Consider the following 24382-nt stretch of genomic DNA (forward strand, 5'->3'; position numbering starts at 1 on the left):
ATTTGACGAACTAACAGAGATATATTACCCCATACCCTGAGAGGCATCACGCGAATACTTTCGATCCTTTCATGTGAACTTATTATTTGCTCTTTTAGTTAAATCACGTTCTTTTGACTAAAGAACGTGTCAACTATTATTCATTTAATGCTGATCGCAACTCGCAAGTAGTTTCTCATTCCTTCGAGAACGAAAGTGATCATTGTACTATACAATGTTCGCAAAATAACTTGCAGAAATATCTACCTCTCCCTTGCAGGATAAGGATTAGGCTCTGGCCCCATAGCCAGTATAATCATCTGGGTGACTAGTTTTGTGTGTGTTGTCCACGGTGTCTGTAATTTTACGTCAATCTCACAACCACCATTCATCTTTGAAGATGCGCTTAAGAAAAATAAAAATAAAACGCAAAATAAACATGAGAATGAGTGAATACTTGCGTAGAGATGAAGAAGCAGATACATGTAAGCAGGCGCGAAAATGAATGGAGCCTTGTGATGGAATGAAGTAGCAGAAAGAACACTCGTAAATAGAATCGAAGATCAGTGAATATTTGGGAAGAAATGAAGAAGTAGACATCATATACAAGGGGTGGATATTCATGATAAAATTGAAATGCAGACACGCCACATGCAAATAGAGATGAGAAGTAGTGGATACTTGTGATAAAATGAAGATGTAGACACGTCTTCCTTTACATTCACATGCAGAAACAGATTACTGCGGAGCATAAGTAAGGGGTGAAGAAATACATTTATTTAATTGCTCGTAGATTAGTTTTGTGACGTCACATAAATTTTGCCTCCTGCAGAAACCTTAGGCACACAGCATTGGTTCATATGACATCGAATAAGATGCCGACCCAATCAGCGATAAAATTGACAATTAAAATGTGTCTTCCGCTGGATTTATAATCTAGTGATAGCATTATCGGGTGAACTACATAGCACGTAAATATCCTCGACCTATATAGCAACAAAGTAGCGTGCAGTGTCCTACTTTATTCCCTAAGCTCGAAATTGCATCGTGTAAGGTTTCGGTCGAACTTTTACTCTGGTGTACACGGCAGAACAAACAACACTCACCATATAAATAAGTGTTGATGGACTTGAGACAACGTTAGGCACACATCAATATCACTATCACAATTTAAACCCAGAAAATTGTGGCTTAAAATTACAAGGAAATTGCAAAAACTAACTAAAATTTTTGTTATTAAAAATACCCACAAATTATATCTTCCAAAATCTCATTAACCCACTTCGTACACCTTCTCCAATATTAATTTTCAAATAAACAGTAACATTTCGTCGGCCACTTCGATACATTTTGTACATCAAACTCAACCAGAACACCGAAGACTTTCCTGATGCAAGACGTCCGTCAGTCAAGCCGGTCAAGCACGGCGAACACAGCAGCGTACACCTGTCACCGTACGGTATCGTTACAGCCACGGACACTTCTGGGTTCGAATGATCCTATTGAAAGTCAATGGAATTGTTACAACTCACAAGTGTCCGTGTGAACTGAAAGCGGCAGACAAGATGACAGTTTGTTGTGAATTAGACCCAATGCAACTAGCAAAGCGATTTTTGACTGTAGCGTATACACTACGAAAGGGATTCTCAAACTTTTAGGCTGGCGTACACTAAACCAAAATTCATAATTTCGCCGCACCACCAAGTAACTGATTGATTGAATAAGTTTATTTTACATCGCAGTTCTGCCAATTTGGCTAATCGCAAAGATGAGAATGAATGGCGATAAGATGAGATTGATGAAGGGACAATCACAAACACATAGGGACGACACAGTACGAGCCCCACGGAGGATTCATTATATTGGCTGAGAGTCCAGACACCAGAGCTTCACTAGTCTGCATAATGCAGTCCAGGGTGTACTACGTGGAAAAGGAGGTTGATATTTGGGTGTCTTTGGGAAAGCGTCAAACCTTCAAACATTTAACATTTAAAATTGCATGATTATATTGCCGAATACTAGTTAACTAGTGTCCTCCTCCGTAGCCGAGCGGGTTAAGGTGTTCACTCGTCTTGAGATCGTTCGCTGCGGGACGGCGTAGGTTTATTCGGCCTACGTATAGGGCCGGTGGCAACCCACCATCGTGAGGAAATTGGGAAGCTCCGAGTGAGTGAGCGTAACCCGGTCAAGAAGACCTACAACAACGGCTGGGGGTTCGTCGGGCTGATCACCCGTCATCCCAATACTGGTCTAAGATCTCCACGCTATAACAGGTGACGGAGGAACAGTGTGGGAGGGAGACCAGCAGTCGGTAGGTAAGCCAAGGCCCTCCGAGGGCTGTAGCGCTGTGGGGTTATGGTTACTAGTAACTAGTGATTATACAATTACTAAAACTGTACTTAGATTACCTTCTTATGTTAACATTAAAATATGAAATAACTATATTTATTAATAATGAGATACAGGAGATTTTACAAATTTTCCGTATTTTCCTATCAAGCTTGCGTACCAGCATCCGAAGGTACGTGTACCAGTACTGGTTCGCGTACTACAGTTTGAGGTACCCTGCGCTACAAGATATACCTGTAGGATATCCAAAGGGGGTTGGTTGTTTATAACACACATGTTCGGATACTGGACCACTGACTGCCTTTGGAAGTAAGTCAATCGCAACGTGTTTAATCTAGCACAAAAGTGTGATTTCCAGGAAGATAGTTTCCAACATAATTTGCAATTGTAATTATGTAGCATTAAAAAATAAAAACTTATCAACTTTAAGCGTATTAAAAAATGGACACTGCATTATACTGGATTACTGAAACGACAGTGTTTTTGAAGAGGGTTATTTTAAAAAATAATAATAAGAAGAAGAATGTAGTAACTGATGTGTGTTCCTTAACTGTAAAAAAGTTCCTGTTCCTAAATTTTCATTTTAAAGATCGACAATTTCCTCTAATCGGCATTTATCGGCAGAATAAAATACAAAAACATAAAATATGAAAAATGCAAATATCAAGCACAAAGTAAAACGAAGATAAAAAGGAATAAATTAGTGTAGTGCTCCCCACTTGTGTATCGGCGTCCTGTAAATAATGGAAAGCGTATTTGTATATAATTTTTTTAACCGTGGAAAGCTGTTCCCTAGACTAACGTATACGTAACCATTCGTAAATTTTACGACGTCTTGTTTCATTGAATAGCGAAGCTAAAATATAAAAGTAAAATGATCAAACTTAAATTACTTGTAGTTTCATTGAAATCACAATGTAGTGACATAATACAAAATTACATTTGATGCAGTTATGTTCTTTATCATTATGTTGCCTGGAAAAAAGTGCTTGAAAGATAAAAACAAACGTCGATCGTAAAATTTAGGAAAGGGGTTAAGAGGTGATCTGATCAGTATAATCTTTTGTGGATTTTGTGTCTTCTGTTCTGTCTCATGTGTGTTGGAATAATTGAAACTAGATCTACAGTTAAAAGTGGGATCCGAACCACTATGTGCTTGCTTCCATTGGGTATTGAACCCGGGACACTTTGATTACAATGTGCCATCGGGGAAGACCGCATTTTCCATATAGATATAGGGCTATATATAGAGAGAGAGACAGACAGAATTTTTACATTTGCATTAGCGGGAATATATACATCGATGGTGAGCTGAAAGTACATTAGGTATGGGTACTTGGCTCACCAGCTGACCACCCATCACCTAGACAGGGGTAGCGCGTGTTACCCCTGAGTACACAGTGTGTTCGCAACTGCATCTAATCATCACTCACCTTCGTCGTCGCGGTTTGCCAAAATTCGTAGAAAAACGACTTAAAAGAAACACAAATGAACACCCATGCTCTGACCGGAAATCGAACCGGAAGCATTCGTCCCACACCTTAAACTGCTATGGTACAGTCAACGGCAAAGATAATGATAGGTAAATTCCCCATCGCCTTGTTCATTGGTTCGGTTTTCCGCAATGTAGAGTTCAACATTTGAAACAACAGCACGAATAGAAAACAGCATCTTCTGTTCAATTTCTAAGAACACAGAATGAAAAAAGGGGGAGAACGGAAACAGCAATGGCAATTAGCCTATTAGTTGTTCCCTTTGCCATTGATTGTACAACTAGAATCACGTTCTGTAGAACGATACAGTGAACTATATCATGTTATTTTTTTAGTTTAAATGCGTTACATACCCTACTGAAAAAATCCATAGTGTCTTATCAGCAATCAAGTACCGCAGAGACCTTCGCTCAGTCATCACTCGAAGAGAGAGACTAACTGATACTTAACAAACAACTTTTGCAGTAAGGTTATCACTATACGAGGTTGCCACATTCTCCTCTCTTTCAACCTGAGAATTATTAACACACAACACACGTGGTGGCGAGTACTGTATCGCCGTCAGCAGTCTTCGTCATCTCTATAGTCATAGCATTCGTGCGTCGCGCCAGTGCGAATATAAACACGCCGGAGAAGAAAACGAGACTCAGCCATGGGCGTAATTAGGTAGGGGCTAGGAGGAGAAAAGCCCCCAGAGCCTGACATTAGCCCCCAAACGCATCTGGCATATGCAGAAAAGAATTAAGGAAAGAGAAACTGGACAAAAATTAGGAGCGTAGGTAGACAATAATGTTGTCGCTTTCAAACAATAGCTGCTTGGCATACATAACATAAATGGAGTCTTTCAACAATGACTTCCTGCAATTGAGATTTTCTGAACATGAAATTGTAGAGACATGACCTTGTAAACAAGGGGTCTCTGGTTCAAAACTTGGTGGAAGCACATTTCACAGTGGTTCGGATCCCATTTAAAACTGTAGGTCCAGTCTTATATGTGCATAAAATTGACTTAAATATAACAAAAACAATTCATTGTAGAGATTTGAACAGAATAACAGTTTTGATGGGGAAAAGGCCTTAAAAAAAAGTAAAGATAGTTCCTGTGGATCTGCACTGCGTACGAATCATTTAAAGATGTACACCTGAATGTCGTGAATGAAAATATGTCGCGATCGTGTAAAGCGACTCAATCGCGCGCAATCACGTAATTAAATGATCATTACAGTTCATTAGTGGAATCGTTCCTTTTGAGGTAAGAAGAAGTTTTTTTTATTGATTTGCTTTATTTTACTTCGCTTCATGTGCCATTTTTGGTTAATTTTGCGAAGATGGGGATGAGTGATATGTTTAAATTGATGAATGGACACTCATCAACATTCAGGCCAGAATTCAAACCCGGGATCCTGGCGTCTTAGCGCGATGTGCTAACCACTCCGCCACGGGAGGCGGCAAGAAGAAGCAGCAGCTTATTTGTTGTTTCAAGTAACACACAGGAAGGTTATCGTGGATGGATACGTGCTTATGTTGGTTATATAACAGCAAGAAATCTTAATCATCTTTTGGAGATTGAATGTTATTGGAAAATCATTCTTTGATGTTTTGCTCACACTATTTGTGAAAGTAAGTCACAGATGACAAAATGAGCATTCCTTTTGATTAAAGAGTTTGTTAATAGTAAAAGCCAGGCGTCGAGCGAACAGACCTAAGACCATTAAATTTGAGAAAGAAAATTAAAGGATGCATATTCAAAATGATTTTATAAAACCTGCTTTCAATGCCATACTTGGAGTCCTTTTGAAGTCACCTGAAAAGTTGTTTGGTTGAGAATTGTCATTATAAATATTTTTCGCGTTCGCGATTAGCCACAATTGACAGAAGAGCGAAGTAAAATAAAACAAATCAATCAATCACACAAAAGTCTAGTTTTAGAAGATAATTGAATAATATATCACCTAAATTGCAACTTTCTATATCCTTCTAAAACTAAACTCCAAGCCTCAACAGCCCTCGAAGGGCCAGGGCCTGCCAGAGCGGCTTTTTCATTGGGTGACGCGTGGTCAACACATCGAGTCCCATCGCCGCTGTTTCTGGCTTTCGTGACCGGAGCCGCTACTTCTCTTTAAGTAGCTTCCCAATTGTCCTCACGACGCTGGCTCAACGCCAAAATTTTTTGGACTTCCACCGGGAATTGAACCCGGAAACTTTTTCTGTATCCTCCACGCCATCAATTATTATTATAGCTCTTTTCAGTTCTTACGTCGTCCGCTCTAGAAGCTGGCAGGGGAAGTGGGGAGCGGGGAACGTGCCGCTGACCAACCAGAGAACAGACCACCTAGCGGTGGAGCCGAGAGTTACGCAGTTGCGGGAGGAAGCTGCAGCGCTAACTTCGTTCTGCACGTTGCTGTGTTGCCAATTCACCGCGTTGCTGATGGTATTTTGCCCCAGTGTTGATTCCTGTTTGTTATGAGCGGGATGTAGGAATAACATACGTGGGAGTAATTGTTGTCGCGTCGTGTATTACCTAACTGCATTGTTTCTTCGATAAACGTGTATGTGGCGTGAAGTTTATTTGTACTCTCGTTGTTCCATAGGGAGCTTTGTGCTTAATAACACAGTAAGCATAGGCGCCGACTCCATGGGGCTTGGGGGGCTCGAGACCCCCCAATGTTAACGATGGGGGGGCAGAGCCCCCCAAATAATTTTGCTTAAGAGTTATAATGTATTATTTTGCTTCTCTTGTCAAGTTTACTCTGAATTGTGCCACATGAACTTAACTTTAAATACACATTTGAAATGTTCTAGACTAGACCATCACCTTTGGGGGGCTGAGACCACTAAACCATCAACTTAGGGCGGGCTGTGACCAGAGAAAACAAAACACATGACTTATTACTATATACTAAGTATATAATTATGAGTATTGTTAAAATTTTTACTAAAAAAAGAGTTTCAAAAGACGATGTGCATGAACTAGGGTAGTGGATGGGACGTTCGGGCTACATGACATTCAGAACGAGATCATTGATATATTAGGAATATCTGTTTTGCGCTCCTTGGTAGCAGATATTAAAAGTCGAGAATATTTTGCTATTATGGTTGACGAAACGTGAGACATATCCATCCGTTGACAATCAATATTCTGCATTCGAACTGTGAATAAAAATTTTGATATTTTTGAGGAATTCATGGGCTTTTATGAGATTCCGAACACTGAGGCCAAAACTTAAAAAGGGAGAGAGTGAGTCATTGATTAATTTATTTCAGTGATCAGAGCCCCCCCTAATAATTTTGACAAGTCGGCGCCCTAGGAGCAAGTATCGTACGATGGTGAACAGGAAAGAGGGTACTTTATAGCCAAGGCAGGAAAATAATCAGTAGGGTTCATGGATATTATCAAAAGGAAGCAGAAAACAGTGGTCCCTTGGTAAGAGTGCACAAAGTGCAACAGAGTATGTTGGAAGCTTTTGGAGTGAGTACGCGAACTGTGCAGCGTATTGTTAGGGAAGGCAAAGACAGTCTTGAGGCGTCGGGTTCCACGTCATTTGAATCACCGCGCAAACGAATCAAAAGGAACAGTATCACAAAGACAATCGACGGTTGCGATAAAGATATAACAAGAAGAATTATCCTCGGGTATTATGTAAAGGGCGAATATCCAACACTGAACAAGTTTTCGTTGATTTGCATACACAAATAAGCTTTCAGTGGGGAGTTTCGTCGTTGTGGAGGATACTGAAGTATATGGGGTTAAAGTACAAAAAGAGCAATGACGGTAGACGATTTCTGATGGAGAGAGCCGATATAGTTACAGCCGTTTATGCGAAAAATGGATCTTCTAAAAAAATAAGGAACCTTTGCCCTATATAGGTATTTCATTTAGATGAAACGTACAGACATCAGAATTACGCTCCAACAAAAAACTGGCAAAATAAAGAGGGTACAGGAGGTTTAAAAGTGCCCGTGGGTAAAGGTGGGCGCATTATTGTTTGTCACGTAGGTTCCAGTCACACTGGTTTTCTACAGGAATGTAAATTAGTTTTCAGTGGTTTTTGCAGTTTTTAGATCCGCTTGACGAAAGGAACATCAAAGACGCAGTGATTGTAATGGACAATGCTAGCTACCATTCGGTACAGTTGGAAAGAATTCCTACAACGTATACACTTCATATCGTACACTTATCGGTATTCTACTGACCACAAGATGGGGATAATACGCATCCTCAGGCCATACGCGAACAATGGAACGTCTGTATTTCATGGTTCTTTCGATTTCAACTCCCCTTTCCCGCTACTCTGGCAACGCTGCAGTCTCTCTCTCTAACCGGCCTGTCTCGTTGCGCTGGATAGGTCGTTTCCCCGAACTCCACTTCCCCTGCCAGCTTCTAGAGCGCACGCCGTAACAACTGAAAAGAGCTATAGTGCATGTTTAGTATAAGTATGATCTTTTTAATATATTGTTTAAGTCAGAACTTTTCTTCAGGCGCCTATGATAATTATTTCAATAAAAGATCAAATATATTCTTAATCCTACATATAGACCAAGAATATCGCACCTGTCGCGAGTATGTTGTTGTTGTTGTTGTTGTTGAGTTGGTGTTTTAAGTCCACTTTATGCACAGTAAGCTAATCGGGACTGGCCCTACAGTTTAATGGGAGATCCGAACCACTTGTGACTCCACCGGGTATCGAACCCGGGACCCCTTGATTACAAGGCAAATACACAACCACTGCGCCATCGGGGAGGCCTACCTGTGGCGAGTAATTCCATAACTCAAAAGGTTCTCGATTTTGTAATAGTCTGGAATTCTTCGTTTCCCTAATTCATTTCTTCAGTATACATTTTCTTAATATCCGAAAGCATAGGCGTAACTTGGAAGGGGCAAGGGGGTGGGTAAATTGTTAATTTTCAGTTGTACAAAATATTGAACATTTTACAGTGTACGCCAGTGTATTCGGCTACAGTTGAACGGTCTTTTTCCTCAATGAAACGTCTGAAAATGTGGCTAAGGTAAGACATTATTGAATATAGAACGAGCAATTTTAGTGAATCGCAAACAATTCTTAAGGAATTTATACAGAAGAGCAAAAAAAAGAGCAGTTAGATAAGACAAGTATGTATTAATATTTATCTCAGTTTTTTGATAAGACAAGTATGTATTAATATTTATCTGTTTCTTTCTATGGAACTAATCGGAAGTGTATCTCAGTGCTTTGCCTTGCAGTATTATAATCCATGAACACAGGATTGCCAAAAAATAACACACTAAAATCATCCCTTCTTAATCCTAACGAAGAAATCTGTTCTTTAATAAATTTGCAACCATCTATAATAGCGTATTTATTCCTTTCATAAAAGTAACACTCGACATAAACACAATTTCATTTACTTTGGATAAGATGATGGGGGGGATCACCTGTTTTTCAATGAGAATGACCATGGTGATTTTCGTAATGGATAAATGCATGAATAATGTTATCCTTATTTAGCCCGCAAGTGGACGGACAAAAATTAGCCTATGGACTCAGCTGCAGGGGAAGACGTGTCCAGTTCAGTCATGTCCTATGATTCAAATTGTTGAGTCAACCCGGCCTCAATGTAGAGAACCCTTCTGTCCTATGCAATCAAGAAGTTAGAGTTCGTTTTTAAACCCACTTTATGTACAAACTCGCGCATTTTCCTTCTGTACACATGGACTAATCGGGACTGGATCTGCAGTTTAAAGTAGGATGCGAAGCACCATGTGCCTCCATAGGATATCGAACCCGGGACCCTTCGATTGCAAAGGTACGACGTTTACCACTACGCCGTCGGGGAGGCCATGAAGAAGTATACTGGAGTTTAACAAGGCCGGCCGTCTTTCGACCTCGCCACCATAGTTCCTGGGTTCGAATCTAGGGCTGGGCACGGGTGCTAATATTGTGAGGGTCCCTACATCACTTTAATCTAATCGTCGCAATGAACCAAACCTGTACAAAATACGACGTAAACTAATACACTGGGTAAACCCTACTGATTTACAGTGCTGGAAAAAAATACTTCCTCCAAAAAGACTTTAAAAGCAATAGCACTATTGAAGAAGTATTTCTTTCCACCACTGTAGATACACATTGCATAATCAACAAGTCCTAGAAAAATTTTGAACGCGATTATATACTTTGCCGACTTCGTGTTCGCGCAGATCGAGACAACTATCAGAGTCGTGACTGGTATTACGTTTTGAAAATTTACCTAATCCACGTTTACTCTATCGTGCGGCTTCTACACACATTTCAAGCGGATATCTATCAGATTATCTACTGATAAATCACATATTTTTATAGTAATTGCAAAGTCAATTATTGGCAATTGATTTCTAAAGGGTCGTAGGAAGGCATCAAACAAACAAAAGAAATGAAAAAATCTGTTTACTTTAACCGTGTCTTCCCGTTACGCCTCTTTCCATTATGCCTTATGCCTTATCAGCACATGCAACGGAAACCGACTGATTGATCTGCAGTGGTCAATTTAAGAAGAAAGGGGAAGTCCCACTTTGCCTTAAAACCGGAGAGAGAAATAATTCACGTGCGGGATATTCCAGAGATAACTATCGCCGATGAATCAACACCAAGTAGTATTCAATGTAGATATAATAAAGACCTACTTATCAATTCGGTTATACACTTGGTCATACTATGTGATAGCAAACACATATAGTATGCAATTAATTACAACAAATTACATATCTCTAAGATAACACAATAGGATACTATTAATACATCAAGATACTGGAACAAACATATCAACCCATTTCTAAGTTCCTCTTTTCAAACACTGGAAATCGTTCGTTCAAGCTTCCGTTCTAAGTTTTGGCGGGGAGCTTGATTTTCAGCTTGCGACACGTTCATGGAAGTTTCATGTTCCTTTTGCTCTTGTTTCACGGGCTCAATGAAACTAATGAACTTCGTAGATATTCCACTTAATTTTGAATGTCAGCCTTCTACGTTGTTGTTTGTCCTTTCTCTTTCGTTATCAAATTGACTCCACAGGTGTCTCAAAAAATAAAAATGTATGCACTGTGTTTCACTCTTTCAAATGTTGGCATCGCAGTAAATTCTTCATCTCTTAGCTGGCGACCTCTTGCCTGTGTGCGTTAAAAATGTAATTAGCCAATAAAATCATTTGTGTACATAAAGTATACTAATTACGAAACAATATGAACGTTTCAATGTTGAAATTAGCAGGAGCACATTTTCAGATAGAAAAGCATTGAACTAAACATTTCTATCTTTGGAATTTAAACCAAATTGTTCTTAAGCTGTGCGTTTCTTCATTTGGTTTATTACTCCTTTGGCTACAATTGATACATCCTGATGTTCATGTGTATCCATTCCCGGCACTTTTCCATTTCTTACCCAACAAGAATAACATGGACTGTTGCACCCGTCGTTACATTTCCAATACGATTTGTTTCAAACATGGTAGTTAATAATTCTAGAAGCTTTCCTGGCGGCGAATAATGAAGAGGTTTTCTCGGGCAATCAACCAGGCTTCCGAGCTTTCGAGAGCTAACGGTAGAGAGTAACGTTAGCTCTCGAAAGCCTATCCGGAAATCACCTGGTTGATTGCCCAAGAAAACCTCTTCATGGTAGTTAATGTTACGTATGATCATCATAGCATAGTAGTTTATCTTCACACTTTGAATCAAAAACTTTATTGTACCACTAGTTGTAAGCCACAGTCATTTTTGCAGTCTCAAAGGTTGATGGATATGTTTAGAAACTAAAATTTCTCACACTTGAATTATTTCCCTCTATCCGGTTTTAAGGCGAAACGGGAAAATGCGAAAGGGGACTTACTATTTCGCTTTAAATTGACCACCGCAGATAAACTGGTTATTATATGCTGATATATAAGGCGAAACAAACATGAATCACAAAACACACTACTTTCTGAACACCCTGTATACATTGGAGCACAGCAGAAAGTGTAGAAAAGGTATTTATTTTCAACATTCACACACACATACTCACATTCGAAATACATAATCTTGAACAGAAAGTCATTAAAGTGTACACGCAGCAAATGTTTCAATTTAATTTTCTAACATGAATCAACTAATATGTGGGGACAATTCTTTTCATGGATATTTGCGAGGTCTAACGCATTCAAAGAAAATATATCTATGACTTACGTTCTGCTTGTTTTCTCCGTGTGAAAGAAAACACTTGTGCCAGACTATCTCTTCCATTAAGCCAGCAGATCTCATACCTGTGCCTCGCACATTTTCTACACTGAGGTATGCAAGCTACAAAACATTCGATAAAGCGGATCAATGTGGCAAAGCACGTGTTTCTCAACTGCTCTACTTTCAACACACACTTCAATGTAATCAATGACTTCACGTGGTGTTGTCTTCGCTGCTTACTGGGAAGCACCTATGGACTTCCTTGAATTTTCCTGGTTTTGCAAAATCAAGTGTGGTGTAAATCTATGAAATAGCAGACAAAACATCACATGGGAAAAAAGGTAACAATATAAATACATCAAGTAGGTTGACACACTGTGATTTTGAAATTTGGAGTACTGTTTCTGTACCATAATGGCTATCCTATTCACACTGGTAGCATATGTGACTAACGCTACGTAACGTAAGTGATCAACGCTTTTCTTTTAATATTAAGATACTCAATAGACGTACGATATTAGTGTCTACAGTTCTGTATTATGTCATCTTGTGCCTGCAGCATATTATATTAAGTTTATAGTTTGGAAATTGGAAAGTTATTTTGACTAATCGCGAAGGTGAAGATGAATGAATGGACAATCACAAATGCAGGATGTCCCAAAATAATGTTTACACTCTTTGAACGTTAATTACAGAGAAACTATTAAAAGATAACTTGATTGAAGTTTTTGTATTTGAAGCTGCAATGTCTACGTTGAGTGTGTGTGAGCGGGTGTAGGCATTCTATTGTGCTTTTAGTTTCGTCACAGCCCGCCAGGCAGTAGGCATTAGGGTACACAAAATGGCAGAAGTGAGAAATCTATCTTTCGAGCAACTCAAGAAGTGTCGAATATCCACACAAATCTCCCGATTTAACACCGTTAGGTTTCTACCTGTGAGGAACTGTGAAGAACGATGTGTAAGCCACAAAGCTACGGACACTGTATGGATGACATGTGACTACCTGTGCTTCCCTTCCCGTGGAAACCATATTTCCTGTTTGATATGTTCTACAGAGTTGCAGACGATGCATTGCTGCCAATGAACATCTATAACTTTTGGTATGTGACTAGTGTTGCCCACGGGACGAGACGGGACAGGCTTTTAAAAATTCGAGACGAGACGAGATTGATCATGTGTCCCGAGACAAACTAATATTTTCGAGACGAGACAGGCCAAAGTCTCGTTTCGTGAGCAACACTATATGTGACACCAAAAAAGTCCATTCGTGCTGTTATAAGTGCTCCTGCTATTAACGTTCAAAGAGTGTAAACACTATTTTGGGACACACTGTATATAGGGACGACATAACACGAGCTCCACAGAGGATTATACAAACTGTGAGTCATGACCCCAGAGACTCGCTAGTCTGCAGAATGCAGTCCAGGGTGTACTACGTGGAAGAGAGGTTGACGGTGTCTTCTCTTCCATTAAGACAGCAGATCCCATCATCCCATACCTGTGACTCGCACATTTTCTACACTGAAATTTGATGCTACACCCCGAACTCGGAACTTTCGGTGGAGTCAGGGGTGCCCCCCCCCAAATCATGACACACGTCCCCAAAATCATGACATAATCCCCATAAAGTATTTCATTACGACAGCGTGTCTACTAAACGTAACTTTTTTCCTAGCTTGATCTGCCCCTCCTCCCTAAACAGGAGTGCTCATCACCTTCAAGACCGTGGATACAACCCCCCGTCAAAATCGTTCATCACAATCCCCCCAAAATAGTTAGGATGAATTCGTAATAATTGATGTTTATTTGAATACAATGCCATGTTAAACTGTCCATATTTTCTCAATTGTTCAAGTTTCGAAATAACGGAAAGCTAGCACATTGATTGGTTAAATGTAATAAATTATATACATATGTATTTAAACAGAGTTTGTGAGTGGAGAATAAGATTTATAAACCCCACAATTTGAATATTTAACACAAATTGTTACACAACTTTAGAAAACTCAACCTGGGCAAACCAAATAACATGCTGCAGCCGTGTGACCGATTCAATTATTGTTTGAAGAGACATTACAGAACCCTAGCTAACCTAAGCTCAGGGCGAGAATATAATACGGTTTCTCCTTCGAAGAACTCGGCAACTCTGCTTGGGAATAGAAATATATAATCCAAATGATGCATCTGCTTTAAATTAAGCAGTATACCAACACTAACCATTATATTCCTAACAAGCGATGTTACTAATCAACGTCGAGAATATCGTTCATGTCTTGCAATGCAGCTACAGTACAAAACGTCACATTCAACTCAGTAAAACGTCCAACATACATTTTTTTAAACAGATCATTGCGAGCGAAGCGATTTAGAAATTTTTTACATTTATTTCATTGCAGGCTTTCAAGAATATTAATTTAAAGGGGTATAAATACTTTCTTAGGAACCCGCGATATTTATTGTTATCCAGCTTCCCTTTTCGCAACTTCGGAGCGAAGTTCCCCCCCGCCCCAAAATCTCGATGGAAAAGTCTGCGCCATAATCCCCCCTGTGGGCACCCCTGCGGTGGAGAGTTCGTACTCAACGCGCTCCCTCGCCAAGGCGGTCCATTTTAAAGAGTACTCTTCGACCACCTTCAGTCAACCTTGATTACAGTGTGTACAAAAAAACACCCAGAGCTGCTAACAGGAGCTATTACGAAGGTCAAGAAGAACGCTAGCTTACTCCTGCAAGGTACGGAAAGAAGAATGAGAAATAGTTGTCACTTTCACTTCTAAAAATGCCCGATTAAGACGTTACATCATGTGCAAGGGCAGCATGAGAAGGGAATATTGTTTAGGTCATACATGCAACCGACATCACTGTAACAGCTGAGTTAATTAGCTGTTCAAGCGAAAGCGACACTTTTAGGCATATGAAAGAGAAGGCTAGTAGTGGAAATTAATTATTTCCAGATGAAACTACGCCTTTTTATTATTATTATTTTCAGTTACAATGGTCTGGTTTCAGTGTTTCATTAGTGACTGGAAATCATTCGCGTTGAATTTAATTTAATTGTTGTTTTAAGTTCATTTTATGTACAGATAGGCTAATCGGAACTGGACCTACAGTTTAAAATGGGATCTGAACCACTGTGCCATGTGCCTCACCAGGTATCGAACCAGAGATCCCTTGATTACGATGCGACGAAGTTATCACTACGCCATCGACGAGGCCCTGAAAACAATTTTCGTAGAAAGATTTGTTAATAAACTACAACGGAGCCAGCTTCATTTTGTCATACTACAAGTCTCGGTCTAGAGACAAGACTGGGATCGAGATGATGATGTGAAAATCAAGACGAGACTTCTCGGGACGAGGCAGGCCTCTGTGAAATCGAGACAAGACCAAGACCTAAATGTCCGAAACTTTGATATGATATTCGAAAAATTTAGCTAAACCAAATTACCATGTGACTTTTTCGGACATACCAATCGGATATCTAGCTGTTTATTTATACATAAGTAATGTATTAGTGGCACGTATGAGCCTGAGCTGCGTGGCTGAATACGCTCAGAATAAAATTCGTTTTTAGGGAACGTAACGTCGAACCGAGGCTTCAAACAGGAAAATGTTGATAGATATTTCTCCCTGAATGACTTGGGTACACGCTGCAGTAAAAGCACTTCGATTGTGATCAAACTACGCCTTTTTATTATTATTATTTTGCGTTCCTGACTTCTACACTTGACTACAGGTTATCATATGTTACCCATTGATTACTATTTAACACCAGTCGTTCTACAAGCTGAATGTTCACTGGAATGACAGGTGTGGGGTTGCAACCAGCACAGTTGCAACTGACACTCAAGGACGTACAGTCACCCGCAATAAAAATCGGACACCTAGATCCTGAAACACTCGCTTTCCTGCATGGCGATATGTATTGCCTATCTCTATAGGGCGATGAGTGGATTTCAATGGCACATCATGCTCCCGCCTTCGAGTTAGGCAACACACATAACACCATGTAGTGAAGCGAATATTCCAGACCCATTTTTTAAAGAAAAAAATTACTACTGTTATCTCGTCACCATGCTGTGTTTGACGTATTCTGCCAGTTTTCTGCAGTCTTTCACAAAAACTTCCATGCGCCTTGTGATCAAGGAGTTCCGAGATCGATCCCCGGTGGAGCTAATTGTACAATGGTTCGGATCCTACTTTAAACACAGTCCTGACTTTCTTATCTGTTCATGTTGACTTTTGACAAGAGATTTTAAAACCACGGACACATGCCATTGCTTAGAGCCTAACAAGCCGACGTACTAAAGCATGGAACTGTACAATCAGGAGTAAATTATCGATGTTGGGAAGTTACCGAAATTCCTTCAACTTATACCACTGATAAGGGTACATACACCCTTATCTGTGCCTATACCCTATCCTGAAAAATTACCGTGCATCATATAGAACTTCTAGACTTTTACCATTACCTGACTTGTCTGCCCATGGGTATTAGACCTATACAGTTTAAAGCACGAACCCGTGGCCGCTTGATTACAAGGTAACCACGTTACCACTACACCATCGGGAAGGCCATATAAATTATATAAATTGTTGGTGTGCTTTACTGATTCCATACCAAAGGCAATTTTACCCAGGCTGCACAATGGACACGAATTTCTACTGGGATACGAAAAAACGCCTTTCAGGTGTCTCGTCGCAGAAGCCAGCATTAAACTGTCCATCATCTTATAGCAGATTTGGTACAGTAATGATGGTAGCTCGTATTGAGATCAAGGTCAACACTTCTTGCACATAACTGGCCTTGACTTGCAGAGATGGTCAATGACGTGGTTTTTCATAAGCAATGACAACAAACAAGTCTTCATTGCCACACTAATTACAACGCAAGAAAATAATCATGGTCAAGAGGGAGAACGCATTCATATCGTTACATCACAATCGAATCTCATTCATTATAGACGTAATTCGTTGGGAATTTCTGACTACAACGCATTATTATATGCAATTTCCTTGCATTTTTTATTTGCTTACAGACCTTTGAGGCAGTGTTGCCACATGAAGATTAGCTTCCTTCGGCGCAGGAAAATTCTCAGAATTTTAGGAGAAAAATGAAAGAATTTTTTTGTGAAAAATAACGAAATTGCACGGAAATATAAAGATTTCCGGTTCAAGGTGCATCAAGTGTGTAATTAATTTCCCTTTCTTTCCGCTAATTTATACTCCAAATATAATTGAATATAATAAATTTAGGGCTTGGGAAAATTATTATCCTATATAAATCTAATCCTAGTGATAACTTTGACATTTCTTATACTTTTCGCAAAGTGCACAACTTGCTATCAATAATTTTCATCCATTCGGTAAATCCTAATATTTCTATGATTTGGTGGAAATGCCAATAATTTTACTACTACAACTAATAATAATAATAACAACAATATCTAATACGATTTGTGATCGCGATTTCATATTTTCTTACATGAAAAATATGAAACAGAGAGGGAATTTTTACACTTTTAAGCGATAAATTTTAGTTCCTGTTTGTGGCAACGTTACTTCGAATGCCAGGTTCTGTCGACAGTTTTCAACAGGTGACAATTCCATAAGGCTACGAGACGTCCCAACAGTCTTCCTTCTTTTAATCCCTGTCCCGGTTTTAGTCGGGCATGAAAATGTCCCGACGTTTATTTGTTACCACACATTTCAAGCATGTTCCTCCTTGGTCGTTATTAAGAATATCTGTTGATAATTTTAAGTTTCAATTGTTTTCCTTAGAATAACTTGGAAATAAGCGAAAAATTTCTAATAAACTGAAAAGTTTTCATATAATTTGAAAGCATATTTCGGTCGGGGATTATAACATGGTGATGTAAAGAACAAAAATGAATGAAAAAAGATCACAACAGAGGATCAGAGTAGCGATAAGTCTAGTTGAGTATTTGGAGAATTACCAGTAAATTCTTTCGAAGCATACGGTTAACAATTTTCAGCGGGAAAAAAAGTCCCGATTTCACATTCTGAAAATATTGCAATTTTATGTTTCCAGTCCCATCGCCGCTATTGTCCGTCTTTCTATATTGATGAAGGAATTGGGAGCATAAAGGTAGAAACATCAATTTTCCTAAAACATCGCTCTGAAGCTCGCAAGTTGAACGCTCATTCACCCCACATTCCACCGGATGCAGAGCCGAGCACCAAGAATTTTCCACTCGGTTCTGCACAGGCAGCAAGGCCAGGTGGTGAGTGCACCTCCACTGTAAATTTCCATCTGCATCCAGGGATACCACAGGTGTACAGCTGGGGGTGCAAAGTCCACTAAGTCATACTCAATTCCAAAGTATAAAACCCCTGGAAACGGTAAATCGATCTCTCATTTCGCTCCACAATTACCAGCAAATTGATCAACGAGACGACGGCCAGTTGAGAGATCGCGACGTTACGAGGCGACAACAAGCGAGAAGCCCAAGAAGCAGTCCGGACTAAGGAGGAACATTAGCCAAAGCCAGCCGGAGAATCTGCACTCCATAGAATCAAGTCGCCGAATTTGCCTGCCGCCTCTTATCGCCACCTTCGAACTCTCCAGCGGGCACCTGTCACCATACAACCGTCGCCGACGCCAGAAGCCGAGAGCCAGACCTACAGCAAGGGGTGAGTAGCGTTCAACATCACAGGCTCCCAACGATCCTTCATCAGCTTCCTTAAGGGTAGAAATGGTTAGCTAAATCAAACTTAAAGACCTATCTTATTTATCTGAGCTACGTCCCGGCGTGACTCGACCCGTGCCATACACGACGTCACGCCCCGTTAAGATTGTGAGGATAATGTCCGACTTTCTAAGTTTGTCCGGAACTATACACGATTTTCGGAAAAGAATCAAATAAATGTCACCTGCTGTGATGGAACTGTATTGTGTGTACAGGGATGAGCATAATTAGCTGATGGTTTTAAAATAGCAGAACGAATACGTTTCACTAGAGCATATTACGTAAATGGAATAAATTCTACACTCTTTGGAGATATTTTTTTTTTTTAAAAACAGAAACAATTAATCTGTACACTTTTTGGAGATTAGTTCAAACAACACAAACACGCACAGAAAATGATACTAACCAAAAATAATGTACTTCAAGTGGTCACCTTGTGTACACAGTACTGGAGTCTTAAAGCGAGCAGTTGAGAGTATTGGCAAGGATGTATTGACACGTGTGATGTTAGGGAGAATTCATCCCGAAGCACTGAAGCAACATGCGACACGTGTCGCTTGCAGGTACTCAATTAAACCTTTCGAACTGAAGCGACACGACAAGCTGCACGTGTCTCATCTCGCTTCCGTGTCGCTCGGACTGTGCCATTTTCTCAATACCGTGCATCGTGTAGCCTCAGTTTGTTGTTCGCGTATGGGCAGTGACTTTTCAGAAAGCCCAACCGGAGGCCTTAGAACATGTTTGAAGCTCTAATTTGTTTATATTTTATATTTATATTTATTCCTTGTTTTGGATGGCGAAGTTAAGGCACAAGCCTTTAACCATCTTCCACTTAACCATCTCTACATTACATTTCATAAATTGATTTTTGTAGCTAACTGTATGTTAAATATATAAAAACTAAAAACATTAAGATACCAAGAAATGAAATCTATAAAAACTAAGAACATTAAGATACCAAAAAAGAAAAACACAAGAAAAAATAAAAGAGAAAGACGCAAAAAACATAAAAAAATAAAGACAAAAATACATACACACTAAGTAAAAAAAAAACACGTAAAACATAAACACACACGCAACAAACATAGTCAAATTACAGAAAAAGTCGGTGGGTGTTGGTCCTACCAGTTTACACGAAGGTTTAATTTATTGATATAATAAAGCATAATAAACTACGTATTATTACTATTTTTGATTGCCAGATTCTTTTATCAATATTTCATTTAATGGGTACATGTTAATTCATGCACAAAATCTTAAATACTGGAAAGGTATTTACGAGGAAAATTCTTGGGATCCGGGCAATAACTTAAAATATAAATATAAAAAAATGATAAAAAAAGTAAAGTGTTCCCCTGTGCATAGCACCACGCCATGAAGGCATATAGGGGGTGCGGGGGTAACGCCCCACACTTTCTTGATCCGGTCGTGAGTGGGGGTGATGTGATCAGCATCACGCCCCTGACCGCCTTTACCCCCCAGGGTTTCCCCCAGGTACCCATGTTATTCGACGCTGGGTGGGCGCCGGGGCCGCTTCCAGCGTTAGAAATATACACTTGATTACTTTTGCAACCTCAAAGAATTTAATTGTGAAAAGTACCATTTTTAAACATAAAGATATCCATAAATATACCTGGTTTTCTCCAGATGGTAAAACTCATAATCAGATAGATCATATTCTCATTGATAGGAGAAGGCATACTACGAGTATAATTGACGTTCGTACACATAGAGGTGCTGACTGTGCCAGTGACCATTATTTAGTAATTGCTAAATTAAGAGAAAGACTCGCAGTGATAATCCATAAGCAACAAAATCCAAAAGTTCTAAAATTTAATACAGGAAAATTTGCTGATGAAAGAATTAAGAAAGATTACCAAATTAAACTGTCAAATAGATTCGATGTTTTGCAAGATTTAAATGATGATGAAAATATAAATGAAACAGACGTAAATAAGAATTGGGAGCACATACGTAATGCAATAGAATCAGCAGCTAAAGAAAGTATAGGATACCATAAACCAAAAAAAAAGTAAGCCATGGTTTGATAATGAATGTCATAATCTAATAGAAATAAGAAATCAGGCTAGACTTAGGTGGTTAAATAATTCTGATGATACAAATCTAAGCAATTATAATAGAATATAGCGAGAAGTTAACCGCACGTTTAGAAGTAAAAAAAGAGATTACTTGAAAAGCAAAATTAACGAAATTGAAACAAACAGCAAAAACAAAAATATCAGAGATTTATATAAAGGTGTAAATGAATTTAGAAAGGGGTGGCAACCTAAAGTAAACTTGATAAAAGATAAAGATGGTGATTTTCTAGCTGACCAAAGCGATATTCTAAATAGATGGAAGAACTACTTTAATGACCTTTTAAATGTTCATGTAGGAGATAAATCAGAAGTAAATGAAGTACACACAGCAGAACCTTTAGTTCCAGAACCTAATTTGCTATTAAAAGGCTAAAGAATAACAAAGCACCTGGCATTGATTTAATACCAGCTGAGTTAATTAAATATGGTGGAAATTCGTTAATATGTCACATTCATAAATTAATTTGTTTAATATGGAATAAAGAAGAAATCCCTCAACAGTGGAAAGAATCCATAATTGTTCCTGTTTTTAAAAAAGGTGATAAAATGAAGTGCAATAATTACCGTGGAATTTCTCTACTCTCAACAACATATAAAATATTATTTAACATTCTTTTAACAAGACTAACCCCATATGCTAATGAAATTATAGGTGATTATTAATGTGGATTTAAACGTAACAGATCAACTACAGATCAAATTTTTCACATCAGACAGACACTTGAAAAAAAGTGGGAATATAAGGTCCTTAGGAATGTCCATCAGCTATTCATTGATTTCAAAAAAGCATATGATTCGGTCAAAAGAGATAAGTTATATAATATATTAGTAGAGTTTGGAATACCTAAGAAGCTTGTTAGCATGATAAAAGTATGCACCAGTCAAACAGAAAGTAAAATTCGTGTGGGTATTAATGTGTCTGACAAATTTACAATTCAAGATGGGTTAAAACAAGGAGATGCATTATCTCCATTGCTCTTTAATTTTGCCTTAGAATATGCTGTTAGGAAGGTAAAAGAAACTAAAGAAGGACTATAATTGAATGGTATGACTCAGTTGTTAGCATATGCAGATGATGTAGACTTATTAGGGGATGATATAAATACAATTAAGAATAATGCTAAAATATTTTTCAAAACTGCTAAAGAGATAATTAGGTTTGGAAGTTAACAAAGAGAAAACTAAATATATGCTTACAGGCCGAAACCAAGTGTTAGGTAATAATCAAAATCTAATTATTGACAACAATTCGTTTGAACCAGTTTCCAAATTCAAATACTTAGGAGTAATATTAACAAGTGAAAATGATATTAAAGAGGAAATAAAAAGTAGGCTTAATTCAGGAAATGCAAGTTAGTTCTCTCTTCATAAACTTTTGCCCTCTCGTTGAATATCTAAGAAACTAAAAGTTAAAATATACAAAATAGTAATTTTGCCTGTAGTATTATATGGGTGTGAAACTTGGTCCCTTACATTGAAAGAGGAACATAAATTGTGTAATGACTGCCTACCGGTAGAAATAGGGAGCCACCACATCATGGAGGCAACAGTGCCTCCGGGAACCAGTTGGGCAACAAAACAAAACAAATCAAAAATTAAATCCACGGCTAGCTATGCATACAACCTCAACTGGCTCCTTGTGACACACACATTTGTAGGTGAAACTCAATATGAGGAGGTAAATCGAGATGCAAACACATTCATTATTATTTTGATAATTTTAATTTATATTATTTTAGCTAACTGAGGCATGAAACAAAACTGATCCAAGAATAAAGACCTATAAACATATTGATAAAATTTACACACACTGTCACAAACTAAATTAGCAATAAAGAGTTGAAATTATTTGGCCAATTACATAATGCATGCAGTACGCGTACTACACTACAGTTTGCACATTACCTTGTCTGCCGATGCACATTAGAAAGAAACATATATATAAGCGCGCACTGAGTTCATCGTTGGGGCCCAGTCTTCTAATATGGTCCTGACGTCACGTTTGAAGAGATATGGATGGGGGGGGGGGGGGTAATAGATGAAATGATGGCGGTTCTTCAGTAGAGCAGCTACAACCACTGGTGGGTTCCTTGGTCGTCTCCGGTTCAGTCCATTTCAGCACGCGTGATTACTGTATAAGCTGTTCTGCAGGCATCTTAACGTTGGACTCGCCGTACTTTGACGGTGCTTCACTCTTGCCCGTTCACACGTCCGAGCGTCAACAAATCAGCACTGCACACATACGTAGTTCGTACGTGGCGCTGCTTTAACACTTGCACGTTCACACTCACGAGCGTCAACAGATCCGCACTGCTCTCGTATGCGTACAAGGCAGAGAATCAAAGAACTTTTCGAGAGCGACCACTTTGTCTCCTTACTTCTTCACCGTTAAAACTTAGACTCCCTGTCCCAAGACTCTCCACACTCCTGGAAACACTATTTTGCACTATTGTGCTCCCCTGACCAATCAGGAGCTTGCACTTTCTTCTCCATTATGCACAACTGACGCACTATTGACAATGAACATGGAATGGAGGGTGTGTGACCTCGCAAGTTTACAACGTTATATATTAAAACTCACCCTTTTACTAAAGTCGACAGAAACATGCCTAGATTCGAAATTTATGAAGGTAAATAGTTCTCCTTTGAGCTTAATTCTGAAATTTACGCAAGGGATGCTTTCGAAATGGTGACAGGCTTGTAAATATTCGAGAGACAAATATATGGTCGCACAGATGGACGGAGAAAAGGCTTGACGTGAGAATGTCTGAAAATATGGTGCGACTCGAATCGGAAGAGACCCCCCCTAGAATGGAGGGTGTGGAGCCATCTAGCATGGAAGAAAATCACTAGATTTAGAAAGTTGAAAGAGGAAGAGACAAAGTGATACCTTTACATACTTATGCCGGTGAAATTTTGACATGCCTGGCAACACTGACGTCCAGGCGCGCATTTCGTTGGGGAGAGCTAGCTCTATTGTTACATTTTTTTCAGCTTTCTAGACTGGCTGCTGCATTCTGTCCCTCGGCCGTGAAAGTCGCATGGTGGTAAATTCACGTAACTGTGACAGCACCATGCTGTGCGAAGAAGGTGGTCGAAAATAGGGGTGACGTCCATGAGAGTTCCCACGACCCACGCTAACTTTCCAAAATAAGAAAAAAAATAAACAAAAAAATAAACCTTGGGGTGGACCCTGGGAAAAGTCCATCACAGAACCCCCCCTTCGGATTAATCACGATGAAAATCTGAATAATCTGAATATTCTATACAATAAATTATTTGGGGCATATGCCTGTTCACCCCCTCACAGTACGCCAAAAAAAAAAATACTGGGATGAACCTACAAGATATAATATCCTTATGAATAGATAATATACAGAAACAAAAAAAATATACATATAACCATAAAAATAGAAGTACAAAAAGTTTAAATATTCACAAATACAAAGTACATAAAAGAAAATAAAGATTCCCTTCTGGATCCGGAAGAGGTCTTTCCACTTTCTTTCCTTTCAACCTGTCCCTGGAAGGGTCGCAAACGACCTGTGGTCATTCATTCATTCGCCGGCGACCTTCAGCCAAGGATTCCTT

The 24382-nt window shown here is 39.1% G+C and overlaps 1 protein-coding gene across 3 annotated transcripts in view; it reads right to left on the reverse strand.

The window, feature by feature from the left end:
- The window catches only part of UGP (UDP-glucose pyrophosphorylase), a 130828-nt gene that overhangs the window by 71968 nt on the left and 34478 nt on the right, over positions 1-24382 (reverse strand). Inside the window, exon 1 of one of the 3 annotated variants that reach the window (XM_083122549.1) lies at positions 11992-12082. The exons of 1 other annotated variant lie outside the window; for it this stretch is intronic. In XM_083122549.1, coding sequence (XP_082978675.1) covers positions 11992-12066 — 75 coding nt within the window. In that variant the 5' untranslated portion in view covers positions 12067-12082. Of the gene's footprint in view, positions 1-4174; positions 4311-11991; positions 12083-24382 lie in introns of those variants that run through there. One more of the 3 variants, XM_083122552.1, reaches the window with a different exon arrangement.

Source organism: Lepisma saccharinum, chromosome 5, assembly GCF_977018435.1.
Source record: "Lepisma saccharinum chromosome 5, izLepSacc3.1, whole genome shotgun sequence".
In the NCBI taxonomy this organism is placed as follows: domain Eukaryota; kingdom Metazoa; phylum Arthropoda; class Insecta; order Zygentoma; family Lepismatidae; genus Lepisma; species Lepisma saccharinum.